The sequence below is a fragment of the Haematobia irritans genome, chromosome 5 (genome assembly GCF_050003625.1).
Source record: "Haematobia irritans isolate KBUSLIRL chromosome 5, ASM5000362v1, whole genome shotgun sequence".
NCBI lineage: Eukaryota > Metazoa > Arthropoda > Insecta > Diptera > Muscidae > Haematobia > Haematobia irritans.
The window spans coordinates 162,035,650-162,055,950 of record NC_134401.1 but is presented as its reverse complement, the minus strand read 5'-3'; the positions used below and the strand labels follow the sequence as shown (position 1 = coordinate 162,055,950).

Here is a 20,301-nt window from a genome sequence, read left to right as displayed (position 1 = left end):
TATTAAATCTCCCAAAACTTAATTTCGAGAACCTAAATTTCTCAAATATTTCTATTGTTTCGCACTTTCCTACTTGCCAATACATTCAACAATCATTTTGCATATAACTCCCGAAGACCATTGACGTAGTAAACATATAACCAACTATGTAAATATGGGACAATTATTTGTTCAATTCATCACTGTTTTTTTTTTTTTTGGATAAAAATTTTCTTATCAAAAAATACATTTTATTAACTTTTTTAATTAACACAATTTTGACACAACAGCTCATTAGCCCCATGGGAGAGCTCCTCCCTCCGTAACTGAAAGAAAAGTTAATCATTTTGACAAATAACAAAAAATAAATTGGACATAAAATGTAAATAGTCTTCTTCGACGAATTGTATATAGGAGAGAGCACTATATTTGGGTTCTTCCGGAGGGAATAGTATAGTTTCTTCTTCTTCTTGAATTTCTAACATAACACCACCTTCGTTATCTGTGACATGGGCACGTTTATTGTAGTCCTCCTCTAGCACTTCACTATGACCTGGTCGACGTAACGGCGGCCGGGGTAAGGCTGGTGTGGAAGCAGCTGCTGGTGGCAATTGTTGCTGAGTTTTACTACTTCCCATACCTCCAATAGGACTTATGATACGTGACATTTCAAATGATCCCGTTGGACCTGGTGTTTTCTGATGTTGCTGTTGTTGCAAATGTAGGCGACGTACAACATTTACTCTCAAATCAGAAGATGGTGGTCTACGTTGAGTTTCTACACGTTGTGGCACTGTGGAACTTGTTGATGGTCCACTACTACCATTTGAATCTCGATCTTTATCATTATCGCTTTGTTGCATTAGGACTTGACCATGTTTACGTCTATGCCAGATTTTGTTATGCTCTCTAAAATCGATTAAAACTTTTTTCCGCACAAACTCATGATAGGACAAAAGTTCACTACTAATTTCCCTTTTTATTAATTGTTTTTCCCGGGTCGATAAATAGGGATTTTTCAAAGCCAATAAACTTTGTGAGGCCGCCAATGTGAGTATATGTTCCAAAGCTACCAAACACAATTCACCATCTAAATTTGATAACAGCTCATTAGGGGGGCAATTGATAGAGGATACAGAGGCAACCGAAAGAGATTTAGAAAATGGCCTTTGTGTGGTATTATGTGATTGAGGGGATTTTGTAGTGTTTGTTGAAGTGATAGTTGTGTTGCCGCCTCCTGTGCCACAATTTAATTCTGGCAAAACATTGAGGGGAACTTCGTGGAAGCCATAGTTTTGCTAGTAACGAAAAAAATAAACAAAAATATTTTTATTAAATTAATTTCAACTTTGCTAATGTCTAGAAATATTTGCAGATTACTTACCAAATTTAAAACTTTCGTGTAGACACCCACTATGCTCAGTACAGTTCCAAATGATAGATGCACAGCATTTTCACTTAATTTAGGGGCTCCAAAGCATATTTCGAAAATGGGTTCCCATTTGAAAACCGAAAATTCGGCTTCACATATTAGATCAATTAAATTTGGACTAAAAGCTTGCAAGCATTTCACGCACAATATGATGATTTCGGTTAAACTGGAAATAAAACAAAAATTATAACATTAATATTATTGCACTGAAATTTATAGAAGAAAATTTTGTCAAAATTTTTGTTTCTATACAAAATTTTGTCACAATTTTTGTTTCTATACAAAATTTTGTCAAAATTTTATTTCTATAGAAAATTTTGTCCAAATTTTATTTCTATAGAAAATTTTGTCAAAATCTTATTTCTATAGAAAATTTTGTGAAAATTTTATTTCTATAGAAAATTTTGTCAAAATTTTATTTCTATAGAAAAATTTGTCAAAATTTTATTTCTATAGAAATTTTTTGTCAAAATTTTATTTCTATAGAAAATGTTGTCAAAATCTAATTTCTATAGAAAATTTTGTCAAAATTTTATTTCTATAGAAAATTTTGTCAAAATTTTATTTCTATAGAAATTTTTGTCAAAATTTTATTTCTATAGAAAATTTTGTCAAAATGTTATTTCTATAGAAAATTTTATATCTATAGAAAATTTTGTCAAAATTTTATTTCTATAGAAAATTTTGTCAAAATTTTATTTCTATAGAAAATATTGTCAAAATTTTATATCTATAGAAAATTTTATTTCTATAGAACATTTTGTCCTAATATTATTTCTATAGAAAATTTTGTCAAAATTTTATTTCTATAGAAAATTTTGTCAAAACGTTATTACAATAAAAAATTTTGTCAAAATTTTATATCTATAGAAAATTTTGTCGAAATTTTATTTGTATAGAAAATGTTGTCCAAATTTTATTTCTATAGAAAATTTTGTCAAAATGTTATCTCTAAAAAAATTGGTCAGCATTTTATATCTACAGAAAATTTTGTCCAAATTTTATTTCTATAGAAAATTATGTCCAAATTTTTTTTCTATAGAAAATTTTTTACAAATTTTATTTCTATAGAAAATTTTGTCAAAATTTTATTTCTATAGAAAATTTTGTCAAAAATTTTGTTTCTATAGAAACTTTTGTCAAAATTTTATTTCTATAGAAACTTTTGTCAAAATTTTGTCAAAATGTTATTTCTATAGAAAATTTTATATCTATAGAAAATTTTGTCAAAATTTTATTTCTATAGAAAATTTTGTCAACATTTTATTTCTATAGAAAATATTGTCAAAATTTTATTTCTATAGAAAATTTTATTTCTATAGAACATTTTGTCCTAATTTTATTTCTATAGAAAATTTTGTCAAAATTTTTGTTTCTATAGAGAATTTTGTCAAAATTTTATTTCTATAGAAAATTTTGTCAAAATTTTTGTTTCTATAGAAAATTTTGTCAAAATTTTTGTTTCTATAGAAAATTTTGTCAAAATTTTTGTTTCTATAGAAAATTTTGTCAAAATTTTTGTTTCTATAGAAAATTTTGTCAAAATCTTATTTCTATAGAAAATTTTGTCAAAATATTATTTCTATAGAAAATGTTGTCCAAATTTTATATCTATAGAAAATTTTGTCAAAATTTTATTTCTATAGAAAATTTTACCAAAATCTTATTTCTATAGAAAATTTTGTCAAAATTTTTGTTTCTATAGAAAATTTTGTCAAAATTTTATTTCTATAGAAAATTTTTGTCAAAATTTTATTTCTATAGAAAATTTTGCCAAAATCTTATTTCTATAGAAAATTTTGTCAAAATATTTGTTTCTATAGAAAATTTTGTCAAAATTTTTGTTTCTATAGAGAATTTTGTCAAAATTTTATTTCTATAGAAAATTTTGTCAAAATTTTTGTTTCTATAGAAAATTTTGTCAAATTTTTTGTTTCTATAGAAAATTTTGTCAAAATTTTTGTTTCTATAGAAAATTGTGTCAAAATCTTATTTCTATAGAAAATTTTGTCAAAATTTTTGTTTCTATAGAAAATTTTGTCAAAATTTTATTTCTATAGAAAATTTTTTCAAAATATTATTTCTATAGAAAATGTTGTCCAAATTTTATATCTATAGAAAATTTTGTCAAAATTTTATTTCTATAGAAAATTTTTGTCAAAATTTTATTTCTATAGAAAATTTTACCAAAATCTTATTTCTATAGAAAATTTTGTCAAAATTTTTGTTTCTAAGAAAATTTTGTCAAAATTTTATTTCTATAGAAAATTTTTGTCAAAATTTTATTTCTATAGAAAATTTTGCCAAAATCTTATTTCTATAGAAAATTTTGTCAAAATATTTGTTTCTATAGAAAATTTTGTCAAAATTTTTGTTTCTATAGAAAATTTTGTCAAAATTTTATTTCTATAGAAAATGTTGTCCAAATTTTATATCTATAGAAAATTTTGTCAAAATTTTATTTCTATAGAAAATTTTGTCAAAATCTTATTTCTATAGAAAATTTTGTCCAAATTTTATTTCTATAGAAATTTTTGTCAAAATTTTATTTCTATAGAAAATTTTGTCAAAATTTTTGTTTCTAAAGAAAATTTTGTCAACATTTTATTTCTATAGAAAATGTTGTCAACATTATTGTTTCTATAGAAAATTTTGTAAAAATTTTATATCTATAGAAAATTTTGTAAAAATTTTATATCTATAGAAAATTTTGTCAAAATTTTATTTCTATACAAAATTTTGTGAAATTATATTTCTATACAAAATTTTGTCAAAATTTTATTTCTATACAAAAGTTTGTCAAAATTTTATTTCTATAGAAAATTTTGTTAAAATTTTATTTCTATAGAAACTGTTGTCAAATTTTTATTTTTATAGAAAAATTTGTCAAAATTTTATTTCCATGGAAAATTTTGTCAAAATTGTGAGGAATGTTTTGCAAAATCTACCAAACCATTCAGAATTCTACCAGTCTACCAAACAGTAAAAAATGTACCATTTTTTGGTAGAATTCTACCATCTATGGCAACGTTGAATGTGGCGGCTGATATTTCCGTTTTAGTAATAATGATGCCTTAATATGCCTTGCTAAAAAATTATGTCGATATTTTAAATATTAGGTTTAAAGTTAAAAAAAAAAGCAATAATTGAAAAAGAATCGTTGAAAAAATCTTATAAGCCATACATATGTGGCCTGTTTTTCCACCATCATCATACATCAGCTGGATAATAGTTCTGTTTCGATTAAAAAAAAAACTGGATAAGTTGTTTACCAACTTTTTTAAATTTTGGAAAAATACATATTATTCGATTTTTAGGAAGACCGATTTTCGTTGATGACAATCGATGGGATGATTTTAAAGTCAATTAAAGCAAAAACTTTTTCCCAATTTTCTAATATTTCTAATTTTTCTGAATTTCATCCAAAGTCAATAAACATTTTCGCTTAGTATACCAAAAAATTTACTCGTCACAACTTACTCATTAAAAGCTGTAATAGCCTCATCCACCAAACCGGCATTTTCCGAGTCTCTTAGAATATCCAATTGTGAACGACGACCTGCTATCAACATTTTTAAATTCTTTGGTTGATGGAACATGGCAATGGCATGACTAAGGAGCATTTGCACAGAGCGCTAAAAGAAAAAACCTTAATATAGGAACAAAAAATCAGCATTTTTTTTGACATACCATCAAATTAAACATCGATTGGGAATGTTCCAAACGCCATTGTTTTTCAAATAACACCAGATTAGATAATAAAGATGTACAACTTTTAATAAGATGCATTGCCGGGGGTTCCAATGATTGTTTACTCAATAGCAATGAATCGACCAGATATTCCTCATGTATACCAACAAACTGTAGGGTTTCCTTGAGAAAATGATAGGTGTGCTTTTGGAAGAGTATTGTAACCAATTCAATGCCTCTGGCATAGATGGGCCACCATTTTTGAACAGTCCAATCACTATCCTTTGGCTGGAGAGTGTAATTGACTTCTAGCAATTCCTTTGGTGGTAACAGCTTCAACCACAAATAATCACCAACATCACAATGTAGAAATTCCACAGAACAATTGCCTTTGGCAAAGACAATTAAAACATCCAATAGCTCTACAGATAGCTGTTGTTTACTATGTATTTGCATAATGGCTCCAGTACAACTCAATAATCTCTGGAAGACTTTGTTCGTAATGAATGGCAAGTCCCAACTACTAAAACCATCATTGTGAAAGATCGATGCTATGGTCTTCAATAGATTCAAACATAATATCAGAGAATTGGAAGAGGACTTTTTCACAAGCATTATATCATTATCATTGGTCTTCTTGCTTTGGGCTTCAACTTTAACACAATGCTCTAGATAATTCAATTCCGAGCAAATGATATTAACCACAGAGTGTAAAAACATTAGGGACAATGATGAATCCTCTGTTAATTCCTCGGCCAGTAGATCGGCACATTTTATGGCCAGCGATAGACATGCCTCTTTAGCCCGAATATGTAAATCCGTATAACATGAAGCCACCTTAGCCAAAACACTATTGACTTGCTTCAAAGTATTTTTATGCTCTTGCGAGGATTCGGTGTAGGAGTGTTTAAAACTTAACACTATGAAGAGATACAATTCGGAGAGAATGATTAAAGGCCTTAGATCGTCTACAAAATCGGCGCGATCCACTAAAATATCTAAACACTTCTCAGCCAATAGCTTAATTTGTTTACGTGGAATTTCACTAAAAGGAGGTTGTTTCTTCAACATGATCAGAATGAAACTTTTGAAGGCTTGCAGACGACACAACCACTCGGGCATTTCTTCGGGATTAAATTCATGAGGTCTATCCACAACTGTCTTGGGTAGATCGAAGACAAATGCCAACCATTTTTCGAAATATTTCGAATCGAAAAGCTTTGCCACCACTTTTTTCAAACCACTGCTGGGTTTATGATGATTGGCAAAGATTTCTATTCCCATAATGTTCAGCAACTGGGTGTAGGCTTTAACGTTACTCTTATAGTCACCAAACAAAGGCTGACATAATTTATCCCAAAAATCGGATTTTTGTACTAGCGGCTCCACTAGCAGCTGCATATTTTGTTTCCATAACATATGATATAAATTCATGATTTTACTGGGTAGCATTTGTTCCACTATTTGGGGATCCTTGCTTACAGCATCCAAATAGTCTTCCATAAAGGTAACAATACTATCGGATATTTGAGTATCATTTTCTTTGCCAAATATGCGTTTCTCTTTATTGTAGTTCACTTTGAAAAAAGCCTCCGTCACTCCAGGCTGTTTTTCTATACACGACTCCACCAATTCCAGTATGGCAATTTTTATTGAATCACTCTCCAATTCATCGGGTAATTTTTGTAGGAACGTCATGCGAATTTGATCCGGTTCCATATCGAGGCAGGCCAAGAGAGACATATTGAATTCCAAAGAAATTCTTTTCAATAGACGACATGATAATATCGGTAACCAGCGATCAAAAATATTGCTCATATAACGAGTGACTACAGGGATAATTCGTAGTGTATCTCGTTGTTTGGGTTGTGTATAAATCATAGCCTCCAAGGAGGACAATTCAGAGGATTCAAATATGGTACTTTTCAATTTTAGAACCTGCATTAAAATTCTCATGGAAAGACGAACCAATAGGACCAGACCATGTGACTGTTGTACCATCCAATTTGATTCCATTTCCATGCTGTGCTGCAAATAGGCATTTCCCAAAGCTACAAAACGTAATAGTATAATTCCATTTTCCATATTCAGCATTGAGTAGACGCATATATCACGAAGCAATTTTTGTTCTTTGGTGATTTTGGCATCCTTCTGTTGTGTGGTAAATTCATCCAAAATGTCACATATGAAACCCATAATCTCAGCATAAATGGTATATTTCTCCAATTGGGATTTAAAACGCCATACATGTAGATGGGGAAAGACATCACGTAGTAAAAATATCAGGCCAGGAATTTCAACTTGGAAATATTTTCCTCTATGCAATTTGGTATAGGTCCTTAGAAATCCCAAATAGGCTTGTAGAAACTCAAAGCTTTCCTTTTTCTTTTCTACATCCACTAAATAGAAACCCGCCAATAAAGAATCAAAACTGGCTCCATGGGCATATTTTTTATAATCTCCCAAAGAATCATTGCTAATTACGGGTAAAATTGACAAATTTATAACACGAACAAAAATTTCCGCATCGGCCAAAGGGAGTAGAGCAGTGCAAACATTCAAACAATTTGCCATAAGCTCAATGGGAACTTTTTGTACAGCTTTAAATTTATTCAGTAAATCTATGCACATTTCTGTTGGATGTACCATTTCCACGCTAATGCCTTCCAGAGACTTAGTTTTCCTTAGGGCTGTATACAAATACTTCAAACCCTCATTGACACGACGAACACGTTCACTATTTTCATAATCACCATGATAATGCATTGTTTCCGTTAGCAGTGAATTGATTTCATGGTGAAGGACATCGAAGAAATTCACTTGGACTCTAAAGTGTACACAATAACCCTCTTGGCGATTTAATATGGTGGCTGATGTGCCTTCCGGAATATAAAAATCAATTCTCGGAAAAGGTTTCACCGTATGGCTTAGAATATATTCATCTCCAGCTATGGATTTCAATTGAAATTTATTTTCATCATAGAGATCGGTAAGTATGGGTAATGCTTCAATATTTTGTTTGATCTGAAATATTAAAAAATAAGGTTTTTTAATTTACACATTCCTAGGAATATTTTTTTGGCTCTTAATTACATAGCTTCCCATTCCAGCTTTTGTCAATGCCGCTGCTATCATTGAAAGATGAGCAAAATCCAGGGGAAACATTTCCAATAAACTGTCATACAAAGATCGAACACCGCCCTCTGTGATAGTATAAAAAGAAATAAAGAATAATTTTCTATAAATGAAAATTTTAAATTTTAACTAAATTACCTTCATGACTGCAAAATTCCTTGGCTAAGGTGGGCCAACTCAGTAACTCACACAATAGTTCATAAATATAAGGATGTCGAGCGCATGAACCATCACCATCGAAATAATCACATAAATTTGTTAACAAATTGTAAATGGTCTTGCGAACGATTCTCGATACCATGGAATCATCCTATTTAAAGGAGGAGGTGATGTTTAAAAACATGTCGATTAAGAAAATAAACAGAAAAGATTCTCATTAGAAAAAGAAATAATTAATGTGGAGGCATATCCAAGTGGAAAATTCATATATACGATTATAGATAGCTGGAATATCAGTATTGAGTAAACGCGAAAAATTTAATCGTGGTTTTATACTACGTAAATAGAAAAATATATGAGGGAGTAAAGCCAAAGATTGTGATTCGGCTATACAAGGAATTGTTAAGACCTATTAATGCTAACGTGTTTCACTTTCGTTTTAGGAATTGCAATTTGAATGTGGAGTTTTTGGCGTTTCAAAATTAGGGAATGTGGACTTTTAGATTTTTTTTTTCAAAATTTTAAAAATACGACTTCCCAACTTTCTTATTTTTTCCATTTTTGGACTTTTTTTATACCCTCCACCATAGGATGGGGGGTGTTAGTATATGGTCTCTAACAACCATGCAAAAACTGGTCCACATCGGTCCATAAATATATATAGCCCCCATATAAACCGATCCCCCGATTTGGCTTGCAGAGCCTCTAAGAGAAACAAATTTCATCCGATCCGGCTGAAATTTGGTACATGGTGTTAGTATATGGTCTCTAACAACCATGCAAAAATTGGTCCACATCGGTCCATAATTATATATAGCCCCCATATAAACCGATCCCCCGATTTGGCTTGCAGAGCTTCTAAGAGAAACAAATTTCATCCGATCCGGCTGAAATTTGGTACATGATCCGGCTGATATTTGGTACATGATATTAGTATATGGTCTCTAATGACCTTGCAAAAATTGGTCCATATTTGTCCATAATTATATATAGCCCCCATATAAACCGATCACCAGATTTGACCTCCGGAGCCTCTTGGAAGACCAAAATTCATCTAATTCAGTTGAAATTTGGAACGTGGTGTTAATATATGGCCTCAAACACCCATGCAAAAATTGGTCGATATCGGTCCATAATTATATATAGGCTCCATATAAACCGATCGCCAGATTTGACCTCCGGTGCCTTTTGGAAAAGCAAAATTCATCCGATCTGATTGAAATTTGGTACGTGGTGGTAGTATATGATATTTAACAACCATGCCAAAAGTGGTCCATATCAGTCCATAATCATTTATCCCATATAAATCGATCCCGAGATTTGGTTTTGGAGCCTCTTGGTGGAGCAAATTTCATCCGAGTGAGTTGAAATTTGTGGATGACAGTCTTTCGTCGAAGTTTCTACGCAATCCATGGTGGAGGGTACATAAGATTCGGCCTGGCCGAACTTACGGCCGTATATACTTGTTATAATTTGAAGAAGTCAACTTTTACTATTTAATACAAAAGATATTCGAAGTATTCAGAAGTACGTGAATAAAATTAAAAATATTTAAAAATTCGTTTTGTTTTGTTATTGTTGGTTTTGTTCTTTAATCATTGTTGTTGTTTTTGATTTCAGCTTAAAACCAGACATTGACTAAACTACAAGTGTAGCTTAACCAACAGAGGAAAAGAATGTTTGTCAACTTTATTTGGGTAAAGCCCTGTAGACTGCAAGATGGTTGGATGGACGCACGTTTCGGAATTACCACATTCCTCATCAGCATCCTCTACTTGCAGCAAAACGATCAACTAATTATCAGACAGGTCTGAACAGGATTCATGAGGATATTGTAGCTGAAGCAGTGAGAAGCTACAAGGTTAATCCTGTTCTCGGAGTCCGACCGCCGCCCATTGCATCGGAGGAGAGAGACCTCCCACGGCAGACAAGGGTAGTTTTGGCCCAACTAAGATCAGGCAAGTGCAGCCGCCTCAATTCATACTTATCAGTGATTGATAGCAGCGTAGCTGACGTGTGTCCCATATGTAATCAAGGGCCACATGACACTCGTCACCTTTTTGCTTGCCCAGCTAAGCCTACCCGTCTCACTACCAGATCACTCTGGACACACCCCATCCTTGTCGCAGAGTTCCTTGATCTGGCTACCAGCTGAACTACACAAGCATAGAACAAAATGGATGAAACTACATTAAAAACTGTTACAACAACCAATTAGCAGAATAAATTCAGGCAGTTCATTAAACCCAACAATGAACCACACTTGAACCCTCCGAAAAAAGGTTTTACATGATAGCCGGCTTGTGCCGAAATAAATTCGTACAAACATATCTCTTTTCCTTTGCCACCGTCAAATCATCGATTTGAGTGCAGTTGGTTGGGTTTATTTTGAGCGTGCTTCCTCTTCTTTCATTCGTTTTGTTTTTTTATTGTTGGTTTTGTTCTTTAATCATTGTTGTTGTTTTTGATTTCAGCTTAAAACCATGAAATAACAATCGTTCTCTCAGTCAAAACAGCTGTTGTAACTTTACAGCATAGACCAAGAAAATAGAGACATACCTTGATAATTCACCATGGTTTTGTTTATTTGCAGTGCGCAGTCATTCCACTCAATTGCGGAGTCAAGTGACTCAATTTCTTTTTGGAAAACGAGAATAACCGTTTAAATGAGTAAATTTGCATTACAAAAAAGGTGTGGATGAATAGTATTTTATAAACTTTCACAATATTTGGTGTTTCAACGAGAAAACAAAGGAAAGAAAACAAATTAAAGCCAAATTAAAGAATCACTCAATTGCAGACGAAAAAGAGCCATCTACGGTGTGCAGACAAACTACAGCGCTGTGAATTCACTTGAGATGTCTATACCTTCCTTGGTCTATGTTTACAATTTTAGCTTTTTTGATTTCTCAGCCGAAAAAAATTGTGTAAACGATTACACTGAAAGGAAAATTTTATATGATATTTTTAATTTAGAAATTTCTACATGAACTACATAAAATCTTGTCATCTTTTCTTGTCATTTTTTTTCAATTGAAATAAATTAAAATCTAGTCAACTTACTTTGAACATTTGACTGGAGACCAAATCATGCATATATTTGAAACAATTCAAATCCACTGCACGTTTCCCCATTTTACGACATAGCAAAAGCTTCTCTTCATTGTCTGCCGCATCCGTGTGTTGTATTTGCAGCATCATCCAAGCCAATAGCATTGGTCCATTTTCGGGATGATGAAACATACTGGTAATATCCCTATCCAAAGCATTGTATATATCTTTGGCCAATTGGCCGGCATTTTGATCCGGTTTTAAGTCCACACATTTAAGAAATATACATAATTCTACATAGGCCATGCGTGTAAGTAACTCAGAATGTAAACTATTGGCCGAATTCAAGTATGTCTGCTGTCGGCCAAATGAATGCTGTTTGAAACTATTGAAAAGTGATTTAATTTCTCCAACAGTAAAATGCTTATGGTCACAAAGCAATAAAACAATATGTGATACTTCGATAATCTCACGAGAATTACGTTCTGACCAATTTATCAATTTAGCTTGGTAGTTGAAAAATTCTCGATTAGTTAATTTTTGTGGTGGCACTTCATTGATCAAATGTTCCAGTTGTTTAATATACGACTCCTTTAATTTGTCCATGCCGATCTTGTTGACAATCTCCTTGTATTCATTGTGATATGGATGATTTGGAACTCGATAGAATATTAAAAGATTCTTTACTATTTTCAATACAATCATACGCTCCAGAGTATAGTAACCCCATATGTCGTCCAGCAATTGGGTCATATTGTTTTCTGTAGAAATAAGATTGGTTAGAGAACTGGCAGAGCCACGATATTCATTGGCCAAATAAAAGCATAGAATTTCCCAACATTGCATGGATTCCAGATCCTTCGTGATTATAAATATGAAAGAGATTTGTTTGATTATTTTTAACGATTCAATGGAATTTGCATTGGTCTCACCAGAAGCTCTTGTAACCTTAGAGTAAATGGCAATAATTTCTCTTGTTTTTTCTCTGCTAGTAATTTTTCCAGATTAGTTTTAGAATCATTTGTCGTTTTGAATTGTAAAAGACCGTCTTTCAGTTCCTGTGAGACATTTGTAAGCTCTTCCAAAACTGCCGTTTCTGGTGTCTCGTAGTGGATACCCGAAACCAATTGCCACAAACGTTTCCAATCGGTTCTACAAAAAATAATTATTATTTTTTTTTAATAAAACGTAGAAAAAATCGAGTGTCCAATGGGCCATAATTGAAGAAAAACCCCTACAAAGAATTGCTAATATTAGGTTGTAAAAATGCATGTACATTTCCCGTAAACCCGTTGGCATTTGGGTGGCTTATCCACTTCCATTGATATATTAGCATTTTGAAATACTCCTTATTAAATAGGGCATAAAAAATAGATTCACTTACATTACATTTCTTGTTGCATTAGCCATTATTCTTAATTTTGCGATATGCTCCAAAATATCCTCTATATGTGCCGCCACCAATAAATGCGATGCTTCTTCTTAAGTTGCACGCACTAATATGTTGTTGTTATTATTGTTAGCAAAACAAAATCAGCTGATAGCCCTTAAGCCTAATGGATCGTTTACATGGAGAAAATTGTCTGTAAATGGGCTGTTGACATTACATGAGAATTTGCAGAATATTTGTTTTTGTTTTTGCGGATTTTCGTCACGTATTTCGGTGTTTTCTGAATAACTGATAATCTGTAAAGCGCATTACAGACTATACGTTTTTCCGGACGGAATGTCGGTGATTGCAAATAATCTTACAGTGTGTCCAATCGATACAATTCGTTGATGACTAAATAATCGGTAAATGTGTAATCGATCCATAAACATGCAGCACTATCGATTATGCGCCTTGCAGACTATAAGTTTTTCCGGACGACAGTGGTCGTGTCGAACATATAATCAATACTAACACATTTACCGATTATTTAATCATCAAAGAATTGTCATATCGATTGGACACACTGTAAGACTCTTTACAAACACAGACATTCCGTCCGGAAAAACTTATAGTCCGGAAGACGCATTAGCCGTCAAACCGCCGCCGGAGGCAAATATTTAGTGTCAGCCGCCGACAAAAATGGATCAGCTTCATTCTGTGCTTCCGAGCATTAAATATACACTCATAGAAAAAAGTCCGCACTTCATGGTCTTGCGAATAACAATTCGTGAATTTTTTAGGTTTTAAATTGTTGTTGTATAATTGTTTTTATATTTTTAAAGCTCCTAATTTTGTTTGTGTTCTACCAAAATTTGAGAAATACTTTGGGAAAATAAAACATACATTCTTAACATATTGTTTTTATTAAGTTACGATAGCCCTTATTTTAACTTTTTGTTTGTTTCAGCCAAAGCAAGATATGTTTTAGTGTAATCGGGCTCAAAAAGTAGCAGACAATGTTTGCTATATCAGCAAACAATATGATATCCCCTTTTCAGGTAACAAAATTCTTTGGATGGACTTCGAGCAATTCGTTCAAATGGTTGTATTTATTTTCTAACAAAAATCGATGCATGTGATGAGTGGAGATTCATTCAGGCGTCTGTGGCTATTGATTAAATGCCACAACTCGCAATAAAGTTTTATGAGGACAAATATTCTTGGAAAATTAATCGTATACCATGTCCCGTATATCATATAAAAACTAAAGAAAAAAATAATTTGGGCTTTTTATTTGTAGCTCCGTTATAACGCTACGATTTCAACAAAACCGAGTCATCTCTATTTAGGGCTTGTTCGTAACCGAAACTTTTTACTATGGTGATATATCAATTTACTATGGTGAGAAAAATTGCTTTTTTGATTTACTCATATCTTTAAAAATTAAACTACCTTTTATTTGTTTTTAGACAATCAAAACATGCAAAGCCATGGGGTGCCGTAAATGTCAAGAATTTTCAACAAGTGCAAAACAAATTTACCAAATACTATCCTAGTATCCCTGTTACCAAAATAACCCTTCATCACACATCCTAGCGGCTATTGATAAGAAACGTTAATCACTTTCAAATTTAAAATGGAAAATCATATGTTCGAGCTTTCTCAATAGCGGTTCCATTAAGGGTTGTTTCATTTTTGTTTTTGGTTGCTTTTGTTTTGTGTCCTATATTTTATATTCTGTTAGACAGATGCTGAGAGCCATCTATTTGTATGTAAGTCGGAGTATGTATGGCAAAATCTAGTGAGCGAGTGATGCTGTAACGCGCAGTCACATTTTCTAACTAGAAACTAGAACACAAGTGACTGGCAACTGACTTTCCCCACAAATCTCAGCCTCATCCTTGCTTTGTCTTATTGTCAGATCTAAGGGTACTCTCACTCGCATTGAATGATTTTTCCCATTACATTTACAGTACACATTTCTCTCGCTAAATAGAGGAGGTGGTTATTAGATGTTGCACCACACAACTTTACATTAGTAAGAAAAGTAGCAAGAACTGAAGCAGGCGGTAATCAAAAGATCTCATCAAGGCTTTATTTTTCTAAAGCTCCAATAAGAAATAAAATATCTATTTTCTATTTCATATATAAAAAAGTAATAAAGAATGAATTCAATACTAAATTAAAGTAAACATCATTGCGAAACACAAATGGCTGGAATGGAATGTGATAGTAAGTGAGAAACAAGTGTGACAATTTCAGTTGTTGTTGCTGCTGCTTAATTATTATATGTTTTCTGCATTATTTTGCATATTGTTCCCGGTCACGGTGTTTGTGTTATGTGTATACCAGATTTTATAAAAATGTAGAATATAAGATTATCATACAGTCATTCCGTTCATTAATTTTATCCTTGAGAGTGGGCTGAGCAAATACACTTTGGATGCTAAGGTTTGTAGTGTGTGTATGTATGTTGTACGTTTTGTGATAATAGGTAGGATGATGAGATTGCTGCTAGATTTACGATGAAATTATGTTTGTTATTTAGCTTCTGTTGTCCCTCTTCACTTGAGTTTATATATTTTGCGTGGTGATTTTGGACGGTCGTGTGGTGAAAAAATTAGATTGCATTTTATTCGCGATAAGGTGAACTCAAATAACATTTTTGCTGTTAATAGCAGTCTTTTATATACTTGTTGGCCGTTAGCGAGAGCGAAAATTCAATTTACATGGGCTAATGTTTGTTAATGTAAGACCTTAACAAGAGGCTAGAAAATAATAAAACCCGAAATACAAACTAGTATATGCTGTGAAAGAAGAAAATTAACAAAGGAAAAAATCAATTAAGATGCATTGTATACTTTCAGGCTCACAAATATATCTCGAGCATTTTTAATTCATTAAGAACGAAAATAAATCTGTAAATGCAGAATAAAATTATAACGTTGTTTTTGGCAAATTCTATTAACATTTGATGGAGAATAATCCAAAGCGAATCTGAAAAAGTTTTAAGTTTAAGAGGAATTATTAAAGAAAAGTAACTGTGAAAAAACCAGCGAAATTATGGGAATTTAATACCGGCCTTTAAGGGAATAGGTAAATACTAAATTCATTCATAATATTTGCAAAAGTAAAGTAACTGACATAGCATTATTTTCATTTAATTCTAGATTTCTACCAAATAAGCGATGATGATTTAGATGACTGTGAAGATTTGCCCGATGACTGTTTGTTGGAAGAAAGCGATGGTCCCATATCATCACAACAGGCTGCAAACAGTGGTGCAAATACCGGTAGAGGGCCATATGAAAGAGCATGGACAACAGATGCAACACGAGCTCTCATCCACATAAGAGGTCCCCTGGAACATCGTTTTACGGAGGGCAGACAAAAACGTACCGACCTATGGCTATATTGTACACGACAATTACAAAAAATGGGATTTCGTTATAGCGCCGGAAAGGTTCAAAAGAAATGGCATAATATTTTAATCACCTACAATAAGAATTTAAGCAAAAAATTCAAATCCGGTTATGTGCATTGGGAATTTTTTGAGGAAATGTTTAAATATCTGCAAGGTAAAAAGGCAGATTTTAATGAACACACCTCAAATAGTAAAAGAAATAACCACCAACCGAAACTTATGGCTACTGTGGAAGAAGAAAACAATGCTTCATCGCCATATGCCAATAATAATTCTTCGGAACCCCCAATGATACAACCGCATATTGAAATTGATTTCAAATCGAATGATGAGTTCGATGAAGAAGACAGTACATTGTCGGATATGAAAAAACCAAAATCGGAAGTTAAGGATGAAGACGAACCCCAAGAAATCTATACTTTAGAGATAGCTGACTCGAATAATTTTATGCGCAAGAATACAAAATTGGAACATCAGGATATTGATCAACATAATCGACGTGAACGTGAAAATCATTTGACCATAATATCTAGTGGAGAAGGAGGTCGTCCGGAATCACCATCATCATCCCATGCGAATTGGTGGCAAAAGTATTTTGAACGTAAATTACAAGTGGAACGTGACAAAATCGATTTACAAAAAGAAATGCATCATGAATTAATGCAATTTAATAAAATGTCTTTGTTGCAACAGGAAAAAATTGAACGCATTAAAATTGAGGCCATCAATAATTTGACCAGTACTTTGCAAAAGTTAGTGGAAGTTAAATATAAAAAACTCTAAAATTAGAAATTTGAAAAAAAAAACAAAATCGTAATTTTAAAAATTGTGGATAAAAACTAGACCAAATGAATTCTAAATTGATTGCAAAATAATTGGTGTTTGAATATAACGATGAGGGCAAGGTAGACGATGGCGTTTATTTTAAAGGCAATGTGATCGTCACTATAAGGAATGCAGTGAGAATCCAAAAATCTGCTTTTGAACTTTTATAAAATTAGAAAAAGTGCATTTTTCCAATTTTTAATAATTTTAAATTGTCAACTTTCGACTATTATGATTATTGAAAAGTCGAATTTTGACTACTTGTCTTTAGATTCACATTATGCCTTCAGTGTGAATTTGATTTTCCGAGTTATTCTTTTATAGTAAAAATTTAGAGAAGTAGTTTGCACATGTCTATAGAACTAAAATTTTGACAAAATTTTCTATAGAAATAAAATTTTGACAAAATATTCTATAGAAATAAAATTTTGACAAAATTTTCTATAGAAATAAAATTTTGACAAAATTTTCTATAGAAATAAAATTTTGAAAAATGTTTCTATAGAAATAAAATGTTCACAAAATTTTCTATAGAAATAAAATTTTCTATAAAATGTTCACAAAATTTTCTAAAGAAATAAAATGTTAACACAGTTTTCTATAGAAATAAAATTTTGATAAAATTTTCTATAGAAATAAAATGTTGACAAAATTTTCTATAGAAATAAAATTTTGACAAAATTTTCTATAAAAATAAAATTTTGAAAAAATTTTCTATAGAAACAAAATTTTCTATAGAAATAAAATTTTCTATAGAAATAAAAAATTAACAACATTTTCTATAGAAATAAAATTTTGACAAAATTTTCTGTAGAAATAACATTTTGACAAAATTTTCTATAGAAATAAAATGTTAACACAGTTTTCTATAGAAATAAAATTTTGTGTATGTGTAGTGTTGTTGTATTGTTAAACGCCTATACATTAATTAGCATGTAATAATTAAATACCCAATGTTTTTTGTTTTTTTTTTTTTTGATTGATATGGATAATGGAACAAAGCTATGGACTGATTGATGATGGATAAAGGTGAGTACTAAATTTGACTTTAGCCCCTAAAATCAAAAATAAATATGTATAAACCAGTATAAAATTAAACCTGTTTGAAGCAAATGTTATTATGTCTTGAAGGGCAATGGCCCAAAGAAACTTTTCACAAGGCTTACAGTGGATTATTAAAGAAAATTAATAGTAAAAAACTGGTGATTTTGGCGGCTAAACTCTACCTTAAAACCATCCTTAAGAGTAAGAAGAAGAGTAGGAAACATTCTTCTGTAACGGCTGGCGGAAAGATTGCTGCCCCGGCAAGACGACAATAGCAGATGACCAATTGTAAGTTACCCATGAATTACAAGTTAAAAAAAAATAAAAAACTATCTCCTTTCTTTCTTCTTAGGCTGTCCGTCATTTACCTCCCTTTGTCCAAGATAAAAATCGAAAGCTGGTACATTGCAACGACATTGGTCTGATTGATTATATAAAAATATGTAAAATATTGGAGGATTACAGGACATGTAATTTACATGTCCTGTGACTGGCGTAAACTCAATTGGGTCGGTCAAAGAGAATCAATTTCTTGAATTTTTTTGCAAACCGATTAACATTGTTATGAAATAGTTTTATTAAAATGTTTCTAGGGATATACAAAAAAGCAAACGTGAAAAAAATTCGTGAAATTAATTTCATTGTATTAATTTTAATCATTAACTGCCATTTTCATGTATCTCGGTTAGATTTTAACTCCCAGTTAACAGAAAGTAAAATCGAAATATCTTCTATCCGGTTAACTTTAACAGAAAATTTTTTAGCAGTAAGTTCCTAACTGGCGTATGGAATATATAGGCAAGATGACAAACATGTCCATAGTACAATTTAAAAGTTCGTTAGCTAACGTAGCACTAACGGAGCTTCCAGAAAATGGATGTAAATCAAAAAACTACAAAACAAAGTTCACAAAAGTATTCGTGGTATCAGTAATCACATTGTATGATATATTATGTTGGTCTACTTAGTATTTGGTATAGTGCTCTTTGTTAGCGCACGACAATATTTTTTTTTCAGTGTGGGAATATAAGCCTTCATAATAACAGCCAACATATTTGAAGCAGTTGAAAGAAATAAAATTTTGACAAAATTTTCTATGGAAATAAAATTATTTTATTTAATTTATAATATATATTATTTTGACAAAATTTTCTATAGAAATTAAATATTGGTCCAAAATAAAAATTAATTGTGGCAACGCTGGGTATGATATAGTCGGTCCCGCCCGACTTTATACTTTACTTACTTACTTGTTTGTTTTATTTGAATACATTGTTTTATTTTCAACTTTAACCTTTTAATTGCAAAAATTTTGGTGATATTTTTGCTGCGTATGTTAGTTCAATACTTACCTGGGCCGGAAACACTTAAATGATCAGTATTTAATTTGTGAACAATAGAAACATCACTAGTAGAAGTGAGTTTCAACATTTCGGCGATGGTAACTGATGTGTGATGACCATCCCCAATAATAAAACCATGATCCAAGTAATGATTTCGAATTAATTTAAGAAGGTGGGGTGCATCAGCGAACACGAAAATCTTTTCATCTTCAAACCATGGTCGGTCTAAAATCAAATTCAGTTATTTTTTTCAACAAAATTTTATCATTCAATTTCGTTACCCGGTGTCACCTGTAAATTTTTCCATAACGACCGATTTATTGCCCATATATCACAAGTTATACCAACGACGGTAAACCGGCGTCGTAAAGCTGGGAAATTAAATCGTTCAATATTCTTGCGTCCATAGGTGTATCGTAATTAAAATATATAGGCTGTTTCCAGGATTTCCAAAGGTCCCTAACCATTGCGACTTGGACGTACTTAGCAGGCTTTCTGATATAATCATCACATGGTTCATATTCGTATCTTTCCATGACCTTGATTTCATCAAATGATAATACACATAACTTGTCTTCTTGCGACATATCCGCTTTGTACCTAAGAAAATCTAAGGCAGCGTGTAAAATGCCCTCTCTTACTTCAATTTTACGGCTCCATCGCTGCAAAGTCGAAACTGATGGTAGTGGAAACCCTTTTTTATACAGATGATTATACGCTCTAGGCCCAGCGGCATGTAAACAAATAGCATTTGATATATCTTTCCATTCCCATTGTATTGATTTTGGACACATTATTTTTTTTTTATTTGGCCATCAGTGAATACAGACCGCATACTTTGTTGGCT

At 31.7% G+C, this 20,301-nt stretch overlaps 2 protein-coding genes and 1 long non-coding RNA gene across 4 annotated transcripts; 2 read left to right on the top strand and 1 right to left on the bottom strand.

Annotated features, from left to right (window-relative positions):
* Positions 1-208: 208 nt before the first annotated feature.
* Positions 209-12,931, bottom strand: Nup188 (nuclear pore complex protein Nup188). Its single transcript, XM_075309313.1, has 9 exons — positions 12,831-12,931; positions 12,379-12,598; positions 11,459-12,304; positions 8,375-8,546; positions 8,195-8,304; positions 5,102-8,125; positions 4,892-5,046; positions 1,364-1,577; positions 209-1,277 (listed from the first exon to the last, which is right to left on the bottom strand). Exons 1-9 carry the CDS (start codon positions 12,854-12,856, stop codon positions 318-320), a joined length of 5,727 nt encoding a protein of 1,908 aa, XP_075165428.1. The 5' UTR covers positions 12,857-12,931; the 3' UTR covers positions 209-317.
* A 1,361-nt stretch (positions 12,932-14,292) lies between these two features.
* LOC142239064 (uncharacterized) lies at positions 14,293-17,136 on the top strand. Of its 2 annotated transcripts, none has more exons than XM_075310830.1 (2): positions 14,293-15,050; positions 15,989-17,136. In XM_075310830.1, the coding sequence occupies exons 1-2, from the start codon at positions 15,029-15,031 to the stop codon at positions 17,023-17,025; spliced, it is 1,059 nt and encodes a 352-aa protein (XP_075166945.1). In that variant the 5' UTR covers positions 14,293-15,028; the 3' UTR covers positions 17,026-17,136. The 2 variants fall into 2 exon arrangements, 1 of the variants encoding a protein (XP_075166945.1); XR_012722907.1 differs by lacking the exon at positions 14,293-15,050 and adding an exon at positions 15,157-15,914 and having other exon boundaries at positions 15,989-16,120.
* A 939-nt stretch (positions 17,137-18,075) lies between these two features.
* Positions 18,076-19,352, top strand: LOC142241586 (uncharacterized). The gene is made up of 2 exons (XR_012723708.1): positions 18,076-18,399; positions 18,464-19,352. It is a non-coding gene; the product is annotated as an uncharacterized LOC142241586 (long non-coding RNA).
* Positions 19,353-20,301: the final 949 nt, after the last annotated feature.

Coding starts and splice junctions, on each gene's coding strand:
- Nup188 (XM_075309313.1), bottom strand. CDS start 12,856: ATGGCTAATGCAACAAGAAATGTAAT. Junction 12,599..12,830: donor AATGCAACAAGAAATGTAAT/GTAAGTGAATCT, acceptor TATTTTTTGTAG/AACCGATTGGAAACGTTTGT. Junction 8,547..11,458: donor TCTCCAGTCAAATGTTCAAA/GTAAGTTGACTA, acceptor TCCTTTAAATAG/GATGATTCCATGGTATCGAG.
- LOC142239064 (XM_075310830.1), top strand. CDS start 15,029: ATGGCTGGAATGGAATGTGATA. Junction 15,051..15,988: donor GGCTGGAATGGAATGTGATA/GTAAGTGAGAAA, acceptor ATTTAATTCTAG/ATTTCTACCAAATAAGCGAT.